Raw genomic sequence first — 20,719 nt, 5'->3', positions numbered from 1 at the left:
GTCTCAATAGCAAATATATTAGCAATTACACAGTAGGCTAAATAAAATTTCAAGGAATTTGTATTTCATGGGATTTTAAAATGCATTGTTATGAAAGTTGTCCAGTAGCGGAACTGTAACACTTTATTTTGATGGTCCTCCAACAAACATTCTACTGACTATAAGTAACTTATTCTGCTAACTCTAACCGTCTACTAATACTCTAATCAGAGTTAATTAACTTGTAGGTGCAATGTTACTTATAGTCAACAGAATGTCTGCAGAACTAAAGTCAAAACTTTCACAAATATCTTCAGGAATTGATCCCCCTAATATGACAATACTGATAAAATACTATGTAATAAACTATTTACTATACCGTTACAAAAATCGTTAGCTATTTTGCAAAGGTCCTGATTAATATATTACAATATACCTAAAGTCTGGAGAAATAAAGAGCTTGTCTGTCAACAAAGAAGTGTGTGGAAAATAGTGCTAGGATGCCGATTAATGTATATTAATTCATGTGGCAATAAAGCCTGGGGAAAATAAGCGTATCTTCATACACTTCCCCAGCTATCTAAAACTACTGGAAACCATGCCACTCTAACACATTTCTAACAAATGCTAATGATGTATGTGGCATCAAAACCTTTTTGAGCGACTAAAATAAAGGACACAATTTATTTAACAATAACCTATTGTCATCAGAATGGTCAGATGCACATGATTCACAATGGCAGATCAGAAGCTGTTCTCAACTACCTGCTGGTGGTGCCTTTGCATTCGGCTCACCACAGTACATACACCAATTATCAGGGGATAACAAGAAAAACACTATTGGAACAACAACACTACAATGTTGCTTCATATTTGAATTGTTAAAAAAAAAAAGGTGAAGCTTCCGTTTGAGACATAATATACAACCTTCATCACCCTGGTGAATCAGCCCAAACTGTTCATATATTAATCACATAACATTTTCTGCATCTCTCAGAACATTTCCTTACAACTCTGACTTTTGACTGATTCAGTTATTTACTTAAGCTTTGCATTTAAAAATGAGAATACAAGAATAATTATTTTCTTTACAATTTCAGTAACATGTAACAATGTCACATCCAAGCTACAGTTCTCATAGGGTACAGTTAATCAGACATAAAACATAAGTACTACAGGACACAGCCTGGAATTAAAAAATGGACAACAATTATCTACATAAAGAATTTATGGTAAGGAATTGTCAATGTATAACATCAGGCAACAACATTAATAGTTGAAGATGGTCTTTCCCTGAGTGGTGGTCAGGTGATAATGCAAAAAAAAAAAAAAAAGGTTTTGTAGTTCCAGGTCTGGACTGAATCAGAAGGTGGAGTTTAAGAACTCCAGCAGTTCAGCTCTGTTTTTGTCCCTCTATTTAAAAGAAAAGAAACAAGTGGATGACAGATCTGTGCACAACCATTAACCTGAGTATAGTCCGTTTGATTAACATTCTAACACTGTTTTAATTGCATATGCCTTGGGCGGGAATTATTTAAATGAGGAATATTGTGATGTGCGTGTTCCCGGAAGAAAACTCAAGACTACAATGGAGGCCTTTCAGGGAGTTCAGAAACAGTGCTTACTGATATAGAGACTAACTCCCTTTGCAGTGACTTTGTGGTTTGTAATTTTGTAGACCTTCTTCATGTTCAAAGAGCAACATTGCAGAAAGTTAAACATTTAAAAAAAGCATAACAGATCCTCTTAAAGATCAAATGTTTAATCATGTTTTTCTTTCATGATGTATAATCTGCATAACAACAACAAAAAAACTCACCTGCTTGTCCTTCTTTGATTTTTTCACTTTCATTTTAATCTTTTTCCCTGATATCATGCTGTACTTGCCACTTTTCTTCTTTTCCTTAAGATACTGGAGATGGTAGAAAATTTGTTATATCACTTTGCAAAACTTACAGAAAAAAAAAAACCCTGAAAAAATTAGATTAAATAAAAAATATGAAATCAAAGAGAGCAAAGCACATTGCTAAAATATGATGCCCATATGAGGTTGAGTCACGTTAAAAAAAAATACCTTTGAAATTTGAACAGGTCCAGAGCTGTCGTCCTGCCCTTTGTGTCCCTTTTCCTTCTTTCGCTTGCGTATCTTCTCTTTTTTTCCTTTCTTTAATAATAATAATAATAATAATAATAATAACAATAACAACAGATAAATAAAAAACAACATTTACTTAACGAACATACATGCTGTTCCTTCTAAAAAGAGGGAATAAACTAGCTTTCCAAAGAACAGTTCCCCCATTTTTTTTTTTTTTTTGGAGCTTGACAGTCCCTGGTCATTAACTGACAATGCATGTCAAGCTGCATAAAAATGACATAAAAAGCTTGCTTTTGTGTCCTACAGAATAAAATAACAGTATACAGGTTTGTAACAATGAGGATGTATAGATGATAATAGATGATGACAGAATTTTTACTTTTGTGCGAACTATCCCTTAATACCTGCTCTTGACTGAATTACACAAATTTACAGATGCAACTATACCTTTTTGCCATGTCTCTCTTTCCTTTTCTTTGAAGATTTTCTTTGCTTTTTACAAGAATCTGGCAGCGGAAGCACAAAACACATCAATTTCCTATTAATGAAGTTTTACACCTACAAAAATTCTTCTTATGGACCATACACTTGGGAGTAAAGCAAGACTTACATTAATTGTTTGTTTGTTTGTTTTTTTTAATGAGTAAATAATACAACATTTAATATAGCATTTTGAATTTAACTTACCTGAGTTACTGGAGCTGGAGTTACTATGTGATGATGAACTGCTGGATGAAGAACGTGAAGAAGAGGATGATGAGGACGAGGAGGAAGATGAAGAACTGGAAGATGATGAGGATGATCTGCTTCGGCTCCTTGCCCGCTTCCGGTTCTCTCTTCCTGTTAATACATTTAAAACACTGTAGCTGTAAGCAAAATGATTCCTGCAAAATGTTTCCTTATCTAGAGAAACTCACCACTGCTGTGAGACCTTCTTCTGTTTTTTGCACTTGACTCACTTCTCTCCATACTGTCCACTTTGGTAGACTGAAAAGGAACAAATAAAACACAATAATAAAACTGAAAATTCAGATAATTTCAAATGTTCAAAACATGGACTGTGAATCGCAGACTCAGACTATATGATGCTCAGAAATGCTGTCGAATGCAGTCCTGACTAGAATTCACACAAGTTCAGTTCACACTAGAAACTAGTCATTCTACAACCATTTACTTTACAAACCATTTACACTTTATCTATATAAAAAGCTTAGAAACAACCGTTTGTAAACCTAAACCAGAGAATTACAGCTTTATCTGAAGGTTAAACGAGACTGTAGATTTTAATGTAAGCAGTTCAACAGTTTACCATGTTTATGTTAAACTATCCTCAAAATGCGGTCTTTCCGCCCTCAACAAAAATCAGAAAAATCAGAAGAATAGCACGATATGAATATAATCCGTGCTTAAAATAAACTACGGTGAATATAAATGCCTCTTTTTCATTTCTATGATCAGTACGTGAACATCAATAAGATAAACACCACTGCGCGGCCATCTTATTTTACGTCATACAAACTAAATTATCCGGGTACTGCTTTTCGGCGCAGGCGCGTGACCCACACGAGGATAACATTAAACCACTTATCGTTGTACGGTGTATATACAATTCATTTGCTAATAAAGTTTCTCTCTATCATTATTCATTCATTCATTTATTCAAAAAAAAAAAAAAAAAAAAAAAATCCAGTCTTTTTTTCCAGTTTTTCAAGCGGCACGAAGACGACGTTATCAAGTGATAACTGTTACTTTTCTAAGCGCTGGTGAGGCTGGGCCAATTACAGGCATTATTGATCATTAAATGACAATATAACAAACAACATGTATATATTGCCCTAGCATATAGAGAATATAATAAATTCATTAAAATAACTATATATATTATATATATATATATATATATATATATATATATATATATATATATATATATATTATATATATATATATATAATTAGTTTACAAAACTTTTTTAAGAGGCAAAACACATCCTGACGTTCAAACGCGGGCTGTGTCCGAAATCGCCCCCTATACACTTAAATAGGGCACTATTTGAGGGGACAGCCATTTGTAGTGGTGGACGATATTGAGTGCACTAATTCAATCCCACAATGCACCGCAATAACGAGTGTACAACCGATGCACGCTCAACGGCTAGATAATACCCATAATGCACTGTGAGAATAGCGCGCTGAATGAATTCCCGCGTCTCGCCAGGAGATGGCGCCCGCAGCTGAATCAATCATCCATTCATTTTCCAAACCGCGCTGGTCCAGCATTATCATACAGGTATAAATTCCTTTTTAATTGATCATTAAATCGTTTAAAAGGTTTGAACATGCTAGTTTAACATAAATATTCATTACTACTGGAGCTGCCAGTTTGCTACATTTCAAAAGATTATTAAACAACAGCACAAACTATGCGAAATCGGCAGCCCTTCCGGTGCACCCAGTGTCCGAATTCACTCACTCGTTTCATTCACTCCTTCAAGTGGACTATATTAGTGGAGTAATGTAGGGAATAGTGAATGAGGGTATAGGGGGCGATTTCGAACACAGCAGCGGTTTAATGGAGGATTCGGCTTTTTGGGCCGTCATGCGCCCTATGTTTTTGGCATAATGGAGAACACGTGCATGGTGGTATCGGTACTGCCAGACAAGATGCTACCAATTTTTACATATGTTTTATTGAAATGTTACAAGACAGTTTCTTCTGTGCCAGTGGTGTGTGGTGGTGTTTTAAAATGAGGCAACGTCCTCATTTATGTCCCTGTTACACAATTTTCCTGGTTAAGTTAACATTACATAAAAAGACAGACCAAATACAATTCTATTTTGTATTTTTACACTATGTAATGTTCTATTTATTAAAACCAAGTATAAATTTAATCAAGTTAGTGTTTTTACGCATTTTTACATTTATTCCAAAATAATAACTAAAGGCAGTAACAGTTTAAACAATATATATTATTTATAAACTAATATTCAGCTTTTCTTTTTAAAAGTCAATTTATTTTCAGCAGTCATCAAGCTTGTACACACTGGTCACTCACTCACAGACACAAAGATGTACCTTTAATTTCACCACGCTGATTGCTCACTAAAAACCCCCACAGTCATCATGTTTTCAGGCCATTTCGAGTTTGATTTTGACATGAAATAAAGTTGTGATATCTAAGTGACAGTTGTTTACTTACTTTTTAATTAGTCTTCCCATTGACGCCATCACTGTCTTCATTCAGGCCGATTCGACGAGAATGCGCATGAAAACAAGAGGCGGGATTTATCGCATGAACCAATCATGTCCAATCATAACCGATCATATCCAATCATAGCGCGATGGAGGCGCTGCCTCCTCTCACGTGACTTTCCCCCATTCATTCTCAATTACCCCCCACTAAACCCACCGCACGCTTAGGGGGCTCTGCTTTGTTTCTATGAGCTGAAGGGAGGCACAGAGACACGGACACTGTTTGACAGTGTTTCTTTAGAAAAACGAGTGACTTTTACACTTTTTAATGTCAAATTTTGTAACATTTGCGTTGTTTTTTTTTTTGTTTTTTTTGTAATATCAATCATTTTCTCATCCAGTTTTTTTGAGGAGGCACTGCTTCCCTTGCCCCTGGTGTGTGCTGCACATGTTGTAATGTATCTTGTTATTCTTAAAAAAGCATTTTGCCACACAAGCTTGACAACAGAAACTCTCTATAATCTGTCTGTTACTCAATAGTCAAACAGCTTTTTTCTTTGCTTATATCTAAATCAACTGTACCCTTTATTTATAGATTATTAAAGTTATTAATATTTCATTGTTTTTAATAGGCATATACAATTGAAAAATGCATAAATATAATACAGGTGGGTATATTTTCTCTGTAATACACATCCTTTCCTACAGGGGACGCCCACGACTAAATTAAACTAAATTGTTGACTTTCCCTCCCTCACTATCTTATTGCAATTTGTTAGCTTTCAAATATTTTTATTTTTATTTTTTCAGAATACTATAGTTTTAAATACTTAATATATCACTTAATAAAGGGTTGTTACTGATCACAAAAATAAGCAATAATAATTGTTGCAAGAAAGTTGAAGGATCTATCTTTTTTGGATGTTGAGTGCTGTTGATTAAGTATTTTGGTACGCCAACCATGAAGTTAGCCTCACCCTGGTTCTCTCAACAAAAAGGTTTTGGCCTACAAAAATATGTCATCCTAAAATGTCAACTAAAAAATGCAGTGAAAATGTAAAATCTCTGTTACTCACGTCACACATTAGTAGCCTTAAATATTTAATAACAAAAATGAATTCAGATATGCTGTTTTTATAAATGACAGTAAAAGTTTAATACATTCACTTTTTCAAATACAATTAAATGATGAGGTTTGGTAGTGAGGCATGTGCGAACACATACATTCAAAGACAAAAATTGAATCAGTAAGTCAGCTTGCATAGAGTTTTTTCCATATCCTCTTTATCATTAAAAACATGGCATTTGGAAGTCTTACCAAGTGCAAGCAGTGACTATCCGATCACGTCTGCTTATTTGTACTACTAGCTGAAAGTTCAAGCAACATAAAAGAGCTTTTTTAATGGTCTTGGATGACATCATAGTTTTACAATAATCCTGACAAAAAGATGAAATTTCAAAGATATAATGTACAGTGGCCCCAAAATGTATTTGGACACTACACTGCAGACAAATGATGCTAGAACTTTTCCCTTTAGAATTAACTTCACATTTCTTAGTCATTTATGCCATTCATTTTAATCAGTTGGTCCGAGTGTTAGTTTAGTCCTTTGGATACTTTCTTCAATACATGCCGCTTTTTTAAAAAAAAATATTTTATGATGTTTTATATAAAATTTTAAAAGGGACTATTTTCTGTGAGTTTTTAAATACTTTTTGGGGCCACTGTTTGCCTGAGTTCATATTAAATGATTAGAAATTATGTGGAAAATATAAAAGTCAACAATATATTTGTTAGTTTTTCAGGATACAATAGTTTTAAATACTTCTTATATCATTGCATAAAGGGTTGTTACTGATCACAATAATAAGCAATTATAATTGTTAAAAGAAAGTTAAAGGATCTCTCTTTGGATGATTGGCATGATTGTAAAAAAAATGAAAGCATTGGTCAAAATACAAATCTAGTGATGATAACAATTGGGTCTGTAGAAATTAAAAAAAAAAAAAAAAAAGCTTATTCAGAGCAAAATGAACTACTTTGATAAAAGGCACTTAAGGAAGACTCACATTGGCTCAGATTTTTTGGCATGTTACAGTGAGTAACTAGTCAGTCAGTGTCTGCTAAGTGCAGTTCAGCAGATGACAATAATAACTGACCCGTACTTAGAGTTAACTCAGTAACTTTTTGGTAATATACTTTTAACCATATTACATTTCATTATATAATGCCTACTCTTAGAAGGTTTTAGAGACCATTATCAGTGTAATAATATGAATTGCATGTTTTTAAATTTTAGCTACATGAATTTAGAAAAGGCCCCTCACAAAAGAATACATGACATCTCTTCAAGCTTATGGTGAGTTTTCTGTTAAAGATTTTAGTAGGAGGTATAGATGCTGATGGTTGGAAAGCTCCTGAGGTGCTTATTGGACCGGGTCTCATGTTTTGTGAAGTTGGTTTGAAGCAGAGCTTTAAGCCTCTGCTTTGTTCGGGGAATAATCGCCATGAGCCAAACGCTCTTCGGTTTCTTCCTCTTCCTCAGGTAACTGCATATCAAAAGCATCCACAATTACCAAACATATAAGCTATAAGGCATTATCATGAACGTAAAAAAAAGTTGTGACAGTGTATTATCACTCTTTTGTTTTAACGTACCTCCCAGAAGATTGAGTCATCGAAGCAGTTTTGGTCAGGTGGCTGTCCCCAAAATGGAATCTTCATAATCAGACCTGCAGGAGGTAATAAAAAATGTTTTACTTTGTGTTTTATTATAGGGTTTTTTTTTTTTGTAATGTAATAAGGTAATGTTCAGTGGCTCATTGACAAATAAGTGTGTCCAAAAATGCATATGCCAAGTTCTTAGAAATGTACTCTTTGAATTCATGTTGGTTTTGATCTGAATAAAATTAATTACATCTGAATAAAAATAAATACATAAATACAATGTCTTGCAGATTTTATGGTGCTTTTATTAGTACCTACCTGTGATCAACCCACCCACCAAAGCAAACCCCAGAGAAGATGCCAAACCCGCTGCCTGATAAGCTGCTGTAGTCCTGGGATAAACAAAAACATAGATATTAAACCCATTTGTTGCCATACTGATAATAACAAAAATCCAAAAACAAAATTTAAAGAGCTGGCAGCTACTTTTCTTTCTTATTCAGGGCTGCCGCCACAATGCCAGCAAGACCCCCTAGGATGCCCGGCATGCCGTGAAGGTTATGCACGCCACAGGTGTCTTGGATTCCGAGTTTGGAGTCGAGTATGGGCTGAGAAGACAAAAAAAGATGGATTAATATGCGAATGATTTATGATATAGGCTATTAGAGAGTCTGGGATGTAAAAGAAAATCATACAGTGAGGAACTTAAAGCCAACAGTGGAGATAATGCCTGCAGTGATTCCGATCAGCATTGCTCCGAATGGTTGGATGTCCATGTCGGCGCAGGTACCAACGGCAACTCCTCCAGCCAGTGTGGCATTCTGGATGTGAACCTATGCAACAAAATACAACAGGCTAAGTCATAAGGCTCATGGGCTGCTAAATGTGAGATCTGGTAAAATAACAAGAGACTGGTATGACCCACCATGTCAAGTTTCCCCTTCTTCTCCACCAGACTGGAGGTAGCATAGGCAGCGAGAGCACAAGCAGCCAGAGAGAAATATGTGTTGATAACAGCTCTTAGCTGAGCATCCCCAGTTTCAGCAATAGCAGAATTAAAGCTGGGCCAAAACATCCACAGGTAGACTGTGCCTACAGACACAGAAAGAGTGGAATGGTGAATGTGTAACCATTGCTTGATGAATTACATTGAAGGCTCACTCGTATCTTTTTGAATGGGAGAAATTGCAACGCACAGTATGGCGGAATAAGTCCCGCCTTCTAAATAAGAGCCAAAAGTCATTGCGACACTGCAGCGGCCATTAAAAGCTCCAGTTCCTATAGAAACAGTCAGACGCGCACCTCCGAAATGAGACACGAGACGCGCATTTAGGACTGCGCATGCGCATTAGCTTGATCTAGCCTGAAAAATACTTTTTTTTTTTTTGTCATGATTCGAGCATTTAGAAACAAAATTTATGAGACAGTTGTTGTCAGATTTCATTGGTGATTTCAAATATGAAATTTCATCGAAAGACTGTCCTGCACTTTAATTATTTGATTTGACACAAATACTGTATGTTTTGAGCTACAGAAGTATAGTCTGTTCAATATAAATGCCACCACCGATATTTTCTAGTTGTTCTGTCTACTGAATTTTGTACAGACATATTTTTTTAATATTTTGTCTCCTGAGACAACAACACCAATGTACATGGTACAGCACTCTAAACAGACAGTCTATCCCTCACAACCTCATTTTCATTTTCATTCATGTTCAGTTCATTCATGTTCAGCTTTTCTGGCGCAATATGGCTGCCGTCGCATCATCCAGGTGGATGCTGCACATTGGTGGTGGTTGAGGAGATTCCCCCTTCCACATATAAAGCGCTTTGAGTAGCCAGAAAAGCGCTATATAAATGTAAGGTATTATATATATATATATATATATATATAAAGTTGTTTTATAGCTGGCTCTACACATACCGATCATTGCAAACAAGTCTGAGTGATAGACTGATCCATTATTCTCATGGCCATTCCGAAGACCAGGGCGATAAAGAACACGAGCCACAGCTAATCCAAAGTAAGCCCCAAAAGCATGGATGGTCATGGAGGCACCAACATCAGAAACCTGTTAAGAAATTAGATGAGATCAGTGCTCAGTTAAGATAAATCTGATATACAGTACTGTGCAAAAGTCTTAGGCCACCATTAGATGTTGTTTTAGCAATGGTATAATGACCATATATAATTATTTCAAAGTCTCTTTATTAGGATATAACCAGAAAACACAGGAAATTTGTATGCAGTATTTAAAAAAAGAAAAAAAAAAAAACCCAGAAAAAAAATGGCTTCTATAGGTTAAAGTGGCAAGTATTTAGTGACCTCCCTTTACACTTGAGCAGGGACCTGGCTCTCTTAAACCTAAATGGAACGATTTTTACATGTTAAGTCAATGCAAAGATGCGATAGATCTTGCGGCGCGATTCGCGCAAATGCTGCGGTGCGAATTGAGCGTTTCGGGCGAATCGCGCAAGTTGAAAAATCTGAACTTATTTCGAATATTTGCGTCGCGTTAACCAGTCAGGAGCTTGTTCTAGTAGTGACATGATTACAACGTAGTGAGCGGAGGCAGAAATCCGAAACAACAATAAAGGACAAAATCATCGTTGCTGTATGTGGATACCCGGAGCTGTACGATACATCTTCGTACTTTTATAGAAATAGACGCTCTTTACTCAATTTGAGCTATATATATATATATATATATATATATATATATATATATATATACATATTGAGACTACAAGCTAGCTAAAGCCGGCAAATTGAGATATATATATATATATATATATATATATATATATATATATATATATATATATATATATCCCATAATGGGATATATATATATCCCATTGGATTCCTTTATTCCCAGGTAATCCAGGCACTATGTGTTCTTCAAGACTAAAAGGGTGTTTATGAAACTGTGTGTTTTAGTTGTTATTGGAACACAGGGTGTGTTCATCAGGTTTATCCTGCCAGCTTTAGGAAGGAGATAGAAAATAGCCTTTTTCCTTCATCTTTGACCCACCTTCCTTTTATAATAAAATCACTTTGCAGGAACTCAGGCAGCATGAACCTTTCATGAGGCTCTGCTAACAATATTAAGGAAACTCAACCAAATTAAAAGTAGTACTAAAATTATTTATAATGCTTAAAGGTGGGGTGGGGTGGGGTGTCTAATGCTATTTCATGCATTCTGACTTATTTACACTGTTAAAGAGTTGGATTCTCATGCTAAACATGGCCAAAGTTTCAAAACACGAGTTGGACGTATGACGCAGTATTTCTGTGCCAAAAATACTCTTCCGATTCCTCAAAAACTTTGCACTTTTTTTTTCTCGAGTATGGCCTTTTATTATTTAATAATGGGCGGGAATTCCTTGTACGGGCACTTCTCCCGGAAGAGCGCGCGCGCACACATCAACCAGAGCGAGAGAGCAAGAGCACGCCCACCAACGTGTTTCGTTCGGCTTTACGGAAGTCCTCGGCAGCCCTGCACAGGACTTGTTCGAGAAAGATTTGTCACTTTGTTTTTAGACGAAATCAATAATGTCACCAAAGAAGTGTGTTTTTGGTTGTGAGGGAAAGATAACCTTGCTTCCCAAAGAACCCAGCATTATGTTGAGCTGAGAGATTTGTCCTCACGCATTACATTGATGCGCTCTCGATATTTGTCATTAAAATAACCATAGAAACCACCTTAAATTAACTATCAAAATAAGGATAAAGTTGTGTCTGATAGTTGCAATCACTTTTTTATTGGTTAAAATGAATGGAGAATATCCTGTGTTTTTCCATGGCTGCTCGAGCCCTCAGGATCGGCGCTAATGGTTTTATAAACAAGGCCCAGTTCTACACTGGATTTACAGATCGTTTGAAACTGAAAGATGGAGCGGTCACAGCGGTAATGATCCTGGTCATGAGTCGGAGCAGGTGGTGAGTAAAACTGCATCAAATGTCTGTTTTGTTGGCAATAGGCACCTAAGTGCATATAATGTAAACAACACAAACGTAGTAAATTTATAAATTCATTATTCATCATTCACTATACATTATATTCATTATAGTGATTCAGAAGTTATCCATGGATAATGCGATGGTGTATTGTGTGTGTTTAAATACATTTGTTTAGCTGACCATTGATAGCTTGCAGACGGTCCTTTACGCAAAAGCTGCACGTGCTCGTCACTCTTTAGCTCCTCTCATACGGCACGCCTTCAGGAGCTCGGCTGTTTTAGGAAAGACTCGGTACAGCGTATGTATCTTTTATAAATATGATAAAACTAAAGACTTTTCGGAGATATGAAGGATGCACTACTACTCTATAGGTACTCAAGATTAACATGAGATTGGAAGAAACTTTGTGTGATTACCCCCCCCTCCAAACCCTTGTCTAAGCCCTTGATCTGGTTCAAATCAAGTTAGTGGCCAAACAAGAATGAAAGAGGCTTTGCATTGATCCTACCAGAATACTAAAATGATTAATTAAGTAAATGAACGTATGAGCCTTTACAAACCTTAAGAAGTCCCACAACCAAATGCTCATTGATGCAGAAGACGGTGATCTCCAACAAGGTCATGATAAGAAGCTGGACAGGGCTGGTTTTCCCCAATACCGCTCCAAACGAGATCAGAACCGTTGCTGTACTGAAGTCAGCATTAATCATGCTGCAGAGAAGGAATTGTGGGACAGATGCAGAGTTTTACTCATGGGCATATGTAGTCAGATATCTTTTTTTTTTTTTTTTTTTTTACATTAATTAAAATTAAAGTTTAATTGAGTTAAATGTAACTGAACATCTAGTATTTAACTATTTTGTTAGATAATGAAATAATGATCAGCTATATTAAGTCAATCACCCAAGATCCCACTGTCACCAAAAGGTTAAGTTTACCTCTCAATTTTGACTTTTATTTTTCCATCATGCATATGCCACATGTTCTGGAGGAGAAGACCCCACTGCAAGCCAAAGGCAGCCAGCAACAGGTTGATGCCCACACTGCTAAATCCATATCTCTTTAGGAAGGTCATCAAGAAACCAAAGCCAATGAAGATCATCACATGTACATCCTGAAACACTGGACACATGCATAAAAGGTTGATGAGAAACGGCTGTTTCTCCACATCTAAAGCCTGAAATTATTCACAGCATTCTATAACAACATTTACTCCAACTGTAGTTTGAACAGGTCAGCAATGAAAGGGAGCACTGATACATTATGTTTATGTTATGTTTACAACTTAAATTTCTGTCTGTTCATCACACAAAGCTATTTTATGACTTAGGAAATCTAGCATACAGATCATATGAAAAAAAAAAGTATGATACTTTTGCTATATTTGTCCTTTAGCTTGACAGAACTGCATGAAGATTTGTGTTCCAAAAAGTAAAATAAAATAAACTCAACATGAGTGCGCGTAAGTGACAAATTACAGAATTTTCTTTTCAAGTTGGCCTGTTTCTAAAGCGCAAGGCTCTTTACAGAGAATGCATAATATATTTAGCAGTAAAGTTATTCTTGAATCTTGATGAATAATTGCACTTCAAGAGTCTTTACAGAGCAACACAATTCTGCTCAGCATAAAAAAAAGCCTGTTTTAGAGTAAACCTTGCAAATTTGCAATGCTCATGTTCATCAATCACAACCATGTCATGGTACAAAGGTCTTGTGTGCTCTTCTATTAGTCTATGAATGACAGGTTAAAAAGGTGCCCTTAGTGACCCTGTTGGCGTGTGTAATTTTATTCACTTCACATGACTCTAATGAGTGTTAAAATATACTTATTCCAAGATTAGTTACATTCAAAGCAGTCCGGTCTTTTCAGTGCCCTAACTGGCTGCAACACGACAAGCCATAAGTCGTTTTCGAAGTATCTTTCTATGTTGCAGAACACGGTGACTGGGCTCTGCACATACGCAGCTTTGTTCAGAATACATATCCCACATGTAAATGAATATGTGACTTAGATTGCAAAGTTAAGGGTACATATAAACAAATATTTAGAATCTGAAACTGGATTGGATTCATTAGGGCCGGAGCACCGATGGTGTGAGGACCCTATTGTAATTGCTCAGTCAATTCTTCTTCTCTGAAATGAATCGCATTTTTGAGGGCCTAAACATGCTATGAACATGTCAGAAGTGCTGAAAATTTACGTCTGATATGGGTTTCAGAATTAGGTGTGGCAAAATGGCTCGATAGCGCCACCTACAAAATTTCAAATAAGTGCCCTTCGCGCTACGTTTCATGTACAAGTATGAAATTCAGTAGACAGATGTAACAGCCCAATACCTACAAAAAAAGTCCCTGGGTGCAAAATCTGTAAACACAACAGGAAGTGAGATATTTTGAATTTTCTCTGCAAAATTTTTGCAGTTTTTGCTATTTCCAGACGTACTTTAACGAACTCCTCCTAGAGCTTTAATCAGATCAACATCATGTTTGGTCAGTCTAATCTAAAGGCCTTTGCGATGTTAAATTGTGAAGACCTAGAGTTTTCACTGAAGGGCGTGTCCGTGGTGGCCTGACAAAGTTCGATGTTTTGCCATGAAACAGGAAGTTGTTGTAACTCAGGCATACAATGTCCTATCCGCTCCGAACTTCACATGTTTGATAATAGTCCTGGCCTGAAGACATCTACATGGCAATATTCAGTTGATAACTGAATTGCTATGATGTATATTATATTGCTGCATTTCGAATTGAAATACTTTCCCCTTCTGTGGTGGACTGGCCATCCATCCAGGTTGTTTTCCTGTTGAGATGTGGATGATGTAATTAGTTAATTCATTAGCAGCAAACTGATTGCAGAGCAGGGAAATGCTAAGAGTAAAAAGATACACAAACGTGTATAAAAAATGGTAAGAAATCACAATACTGGAATGTACACACTGATTGTCTTAACACATAGCAGCATCAACACTGCTGGCCTTTGCCCATCTCTCCTGCAGAAAGGGAAATGAGTTCTGAACTTTCCAACTCAGGAAGCTGTACAGTCAACATCCAGAACACCTGATTCATCAGCAAGGCCTGTTTTTTAGACTACACAATACAAACTATATCATTGTGCCTGCTGATAATAATCAGACACATTAATGATTGTCAGGAAGTTTAAAAGGGTCTCACTGTCAGTCCCAAGAGAGACAAGTGGAACTACGAAGCATGAACCTTCAAGGTGCGGCACTAGACTTTGAATAGGCGAACATTACTTCAGGCTTCCTTGGAATGCCTCTGAACCCCTCCACCCATTTAATAATCCACACAAAATCTAAACTTGCCGGTGGACAAACCCAAATAGTCATCAATCATAGTGCTCATGGTCTGACATCTGCTAGACTCATCAAGATAGCCGATGACCTCTGTAAGTACTACCAACTAAGCTTAGTGTTGAGGCACTTTGATCAGAACTCAAACAGAACTCTATTTTATTTGCTAGCTGCATATTTTTATAGCTTGCTGTATATTTTTATTGCTTACTGTCTTTATAAACGATCATATCCTCATTTTATAACATACTCCATGCTGGCGGCAGACCGAATAAAGAACTATATGATGATACAGTAAAAAAACAGACTAAACAGGAAAACTTCAGATAAATATGCGATGATTAAAAACCAGCAAAGTTCAGTCTTATCTACGCAAGCCATCTAAAAACAAACAAACAAGAGAATGTGATCTATTACTGCATGAACTCAATTCTCAGTGGTCATTCTTTGAAGTTTCACTGAAAACATCTCAATGAAGGATCCCCCCCAAATTTGATAGGATCTAGTTTTGTTATATCATCACAACCCTTCGCATCCTTCTTACAGTCCAGTCCAGCTGTGGTACCACAGTTGTGTTATTTACTCTGTCTTCAACAAATCGTTCACTTTATTGTCACTAGTCTTTGATGTTTGTTGAGCAATAAAATGCTGTCCAGCTGAAAACCCCCCCAAAATATTTAAGAGGGCCTCTGACACAGCTGAAACAGAGATTATCTACCCTTATCAGCTGTAGTACAACCCGACTTTTCCTCTGATCTTTCTGTTGATGGAGCTGGCTAAAGGACTTTTCACTGGCTATTACATGTATGCAAACTTTGGAAGAGCATCATAGTGGAATTCAGATAATCTTGCCGGCTGAGTAAAGGTGCACAATCCATTTTTTTCCCAACAGTTGGCTCTTACAACAAACAGAACCATTTTCCCAGTGAAAGTTTTCATACTTCCCACATGCAACAGATTTGCGGATAATATCTCAAAGGACCCATTTTCCTAATGGGTGGAAAATTTCCTCTCTCTGCGAATGTTCAATGACTTAATTACATTCTGTCAGCGCTAATTTAGAGCGCGGTGACATAACTTAGCTATGTCTGTTTTCTCTAAAGTGCCCTTTATTTTCTTTTCTTTGAAGCTTTTCTCATTCTTTTTTTTTTTTTTTGGAATGCTTTGCATGCATGTACAAAAGTGACAGATGACCTTAGTTTTCCCAGTCTATAAACACAAATACTTTTTGTTTTTCTTTCATTTTCATGTCTTCTTCTAATTGTTTTTAAAGGTCATTGGGTTAATTGGGTGAAAAAGAATTGGTTACACTTTATTTTACAGTGCCGTAGTAACGTAATTACTCAAATAAGTACTGAGTACTATTAATTAACTACATGTACTTACTATAGAGTTACGGTTAGGGTTTGGTTTAAGGTTAGTTACTTGTAATTATACATAATTCACTGTTATTACTATAGTAAGTACATGTAGTAACATGTAACTACGGCACTGTAAAATAAAGTGTTACCAAAGAATTTGTATACTTTGACAACTAACAAGCTAAAATGATTTCAATACAGTACAAAAAGGAACTTTATTGTCAGCTACATAAAAGACCACAAAAATAAGACATATTGTAATGTTTTTATCTATTCAGTATATATATCTATTCAATTCAAAATTGCAGACTCATTACAGTCTCTGAACACACCTCTTACAACTCAAAGGCAGAAGAGTTATTATTAAGGGTAAATATATTTTGTTGAATCTGGACATTTTAACTGCACAATTAAACTTGTTTCTTGGAGAAGATTGTTGTTTATAGGATAAAGGGAGCTGGAATAGTAGTGTCTCTGTGAGGGATTGTGACAACCACAAAGAACAACAAACTACAACTGTAATTAACAAACAGATGACTGTTTTTGTCAAGCCCTAAACAAATGCAACACATGACATTAACATTAAAGTTCAATGTACTTGTAACTTCAAGAAAAGTATTCAGGTTACATATTTTGAAGGGTCCTCATGGAAACTATGAGGACACATGTGCCATTGAGACTAATCTTGCATGTTCATACTCTCCACACCCCTGAGCTGGTTTCAGTCCAAACTGTGTCCATGCAAGCAACCACGAGTGCAATTTGAAGATAAAAGGAAATAAGGGTATTTTACAGCCAATGCATGTCATCTCTGCAGATGAGCAAAGCATGCAGAGAAAATGAAAGGAATGCAAACTGAAGTTTGAAACATCTATAAGGAAATGTAGTCTATCCACATGCACTAAAGGAATAATTAATTATAACACTTGTTAACATTAGTTAATGTATTAAGTAACATGAACTAACCATGAGCAATACATTTGTTACGGTATTTGTTAATCTTTATTAATGTTAGTTAATAAAAATACAGCAGATTATTGTTTGTTTGTTAGTTCACAGTGCATTAACTAATGTTAATAAATACAACTCTTGATTTTAATAATGTTTTAGTAAATGTTGAAATTAACATGAACAAAGATTAATAAATGCTGTAGAAGTACACTTTATTATTAGTTCCTGTTAACTAATGTTAACTAATGAACCTTATTGTAAAGTGTTAACAATTAATTTTATAATGGAACAAATTCTCTTGAGCAGTGGTTCTCAGCTGGTGGGTCACGACCCAAAATAAACAGGCTTATCAACTTTTTTTGAGGCCAGGGGAGAATGTTTCCCATATCTATAGTTGTTCATATTAAATTATGTATGTCCACTCAAACTCAACAGTATTTTGTTTCAAATTCATCTGTCATTGCGTAAAATCTACACAAATGCCATCATGAATATGCCCTTAACACTGAAAACCATTAACAAAACTCTGCAAGGTATACAATATGACCCAGACTGTGTTATAGACACAAACTCTACAGTTTTTTGGCTCAAATGTATTTGTCATTTTGTATAATGCAATCATTGACATGCCTTCAACATTGAAAACCATCAACAAAGCTATTAGTTTCCAATGTGCAAATATCAAGAGCATGAAACCATCAAAGTTCAATGCAATTAGATCCAAACTGGTCAATTTTCCTATTCAGCCTACAGCATGTCTTGTTATTAATTTTATATGTAGTTAAACAGACAATGTTCTTAGTAATATTAACAAATGCTTGTTTTGTACATTAAATAATTTTGTACTCTATTGAGTCACCAGTTAAGATCTGGCTCCTGAATCAGAACCAATAGAAAATCTTGATTAAGGACACGGATAAAAGATTAAAGCTGAACTTTATCTTCCTCTCCTCTTTGTCTTTCTCCTGAGAATGCAGGAGCCCATGGCATTGACTCTTCTCCAGAGGGAGTATTTTTAGGGACTTGCGTGCTGAATGAACATTAGTGAAATATTGCCGCCAAAGCTTTCGCTGAAATAAACCCTTCAGTCAGTGAACACTGATGAGTGAGTAGAGCCATGAAACTCAATAGCAAAGTTGACAGCTTCAAAGACAATAAATTCATTTGCAAGAGGAGCAACACCAAATCATCCAGCAAAGTTTTATTCAACTTTTATTATGCCTTTGGTCAGGCAATGACTGTCAAGTTAACAACATTTCTGCACCAATCACTTCCAATTTCCAACTATATTTTCCTGATCTGACCCTTACAAAAAGCAATTGCTGGAGTAACCTAATGTATTCTGGTTGAGTCGATAAAATAACATTCTAATAAAATTTTAGACTTGAAAACCAATCAATTTAGATCTGATATATGCACACACATATACACATATATACATAAATCTAACAAATACTTACTGGGATAGAGGGCCATTGGACCACCTGAATGAGTTTTATTTTCTGCATGATGACTCCCATCATGAGCATCACCGGTGTCATAAACCACAAAGAGAGCATACAGGACAATGGTCACGGCTTCCAGTATCAAGGCCAAAATAGGGAACTTGAGCCTCATGTTGGTGGCGTACGCTGGCATGCTTTAACACCTTCTCTGCCTCTGTTGGGTGATTCTCCCTCTTGTTTTGGCCTCTCTCACTCTCCACGCTGTCTGTGGCTTGTGGGGGGAGTTCAGAAAGTGGCATGTGGTTTTGAAATGGCTGCAGGTTTTAGGAAGACCAATGAAAAGAGAGACAATTAAGGTGGGGACGGTCACACCGCCTGTTGCACTGTACTTGTGGGGATGGGTTTCCTCTCTCCTCCTGCTTATGTAAATTAAGAACAGTGTTGTAAATGCTCAAAACATAAATAAGCATACATGGCTGTTATATGGGAACTATACAAGATTTACAACACTTTAATTATTGTTTGGTTACATGGTAATTTGATGTTTTACCACATGTCTGGTTACACATTTTAATTTTAAATGCTTCATGGGTGTACCCTTTAAAAAATAATGATGAGTTAAAATTATGAATTTATTGTTATTTTATTATTTACATTTTTGCTGTCACATATGTTGTGAGGGGCCATTTACAACAGTTTTCAAATAAAAACGGAAACCTTTTTATGCGTTTTGGCTGTTCATTTACACGACAATGGCGTTTTTGGGGGCCTGAAAACGCAATTTTTTGAAAACGGTACCATTATTGACGCTGTGTAATCTACCAAAACGCAATTTTTTGAAAAATGTGACATCATGCGCATGCATTTTACGTGCTCAGTCTATAGGCGAGTAGTGTTTCTTTACAAAGTGACATCGCCAACTGTTGGCCTGGCATGATTAATACAGGGTTTTTAATCATTTTCAGGGATCTTTGTGAACGGGGATTGCTTTGACATTGTTGTCGCCTGTACACGAAAAATGCAAAGGAAAAACTTTTCCGATTTGGTACATCGTTGTCGTGTAAACATATCTCTAGACACATGAATGAAAAGACAAACTAAACAGAACCCTAGCTATGTTTCCATCCAAAGTTGCGAATTTAACTTATGCACAAAATTGGAATATTGCATAAACATTTGCGAATAAAGCTACGTTTCCATCCCATGTGTTTAAGAGAACAAAATCATCACTTCCTTAGAAATTTGCACAAAATCTGTAATAAAAATGGAAGTTGCTGCAATCGGGGAAGCCACTGTGGCTCTTTTTTCATCATAAATGATGAAATGCAATAAATGCTGTCATGTTATCTTGTGTTCAGATGCCTGGTGTTTAGGAATGCCATCATGTGAGACAAATTTGGAAGGTCATTATACCAAATCATTCTGATGACAGACTTTGGCTCATGCATTTGAGAATGACGAATGAAATCAGCCTGCTGGTTAGTACAGTTATCCAGCCAATGTTGAGTTCTCATGAGTTTTCACGGGATTTATTCTGTAAATGTGTTTCTATTGTAGTTTATGTGCATGTCTTCTTATCGCATAAAAAAATTATCTGCTTCAATTGAGCGCATAAGTGTTTTATGCGCAATTTAGTTTCCATCCAGCACTTTTTATGCGATAACCCAAAATGCACATAAAAATATGTGGATGGAAACGTAGCTACTGACAATTTTTCTCTAATTTTCTTTTATATTGCTTTGGATTTG

General features: G+C 36.0%; 1 protein-coding gene and 1 long non-coding RNA gene across 2 annotated transcripts; both read right to left on the bottom strand.

The window, feature by feature from the left end:
- Positions 1-649: 649 nt before the first annotated feature.
- Positions 650-3,605, bottom strand: LOC127502597 (uncharacterized). Its single transcript, XR_007926887.1, has 7 exons — positions 3,387-3,605; positions 2,995-3,064; positions 2,765-2,917; positions 2,525-2,583; positions 2,054-2,143; positions 1,799-1,891; positions 650-1,392 (listed from the first exon to the last, which is right to left on the bottom strand). It is a non-coding gene; the product is annotated as an uncharacterized LOC127502597 (long non-coding RNA).
- Positions 3,606-6,400: 2,795 nt separating this feature from the next.
- Positions 6,401-19,264, bottom strand: rhag (Rh associated glycoprotein). The gene is made up of 10 exons (XM_051875480.1): positions 18,987-19,264; positions 12,842-13,025; positions 12,464-12,614; positions 9,864-10,011; positions 8,863-9,029; positions 8,633-8,770; positions 8,424-8,545; positions 8,256-8,329; positions 7,929-8,002; positions 6,401-7,819 (listed from the first exon to the last, which is right to left on the bottom strand). The coding sequence occupies exons 1-10, from the start codon at positions 19,162-19,164 to the stop codon at positions 7,745-7,747; spliced, it is 1,311 nt and encodes a 436-aa protein (XP_051731440.1). The 5' UTR covers positions 19,165-19,264; the 3' UTR covers positions 6,401-7,744.
- Positions 19,265-20,719: the final 1,455 nt, after the last annotated feature.

This window comes from Ctenopharyngodon idella, chromosome 20, assembly GCF_019924925.1.
Source record: "Ctenopharyngodon idella isolate HZGC_01 chromosome 20, HZGC01, whole genome shotgun sequence".
NCBI lineage: Eukaryota > Metazoa > Chordata > Actinopteri > Cypriniformes > Xenocyprididae > Ctenopharyngodon > Ctenopharyngodon idella.
This window is presented reverse-complemented; position numbering and strand designations above follow the sequence as displayed.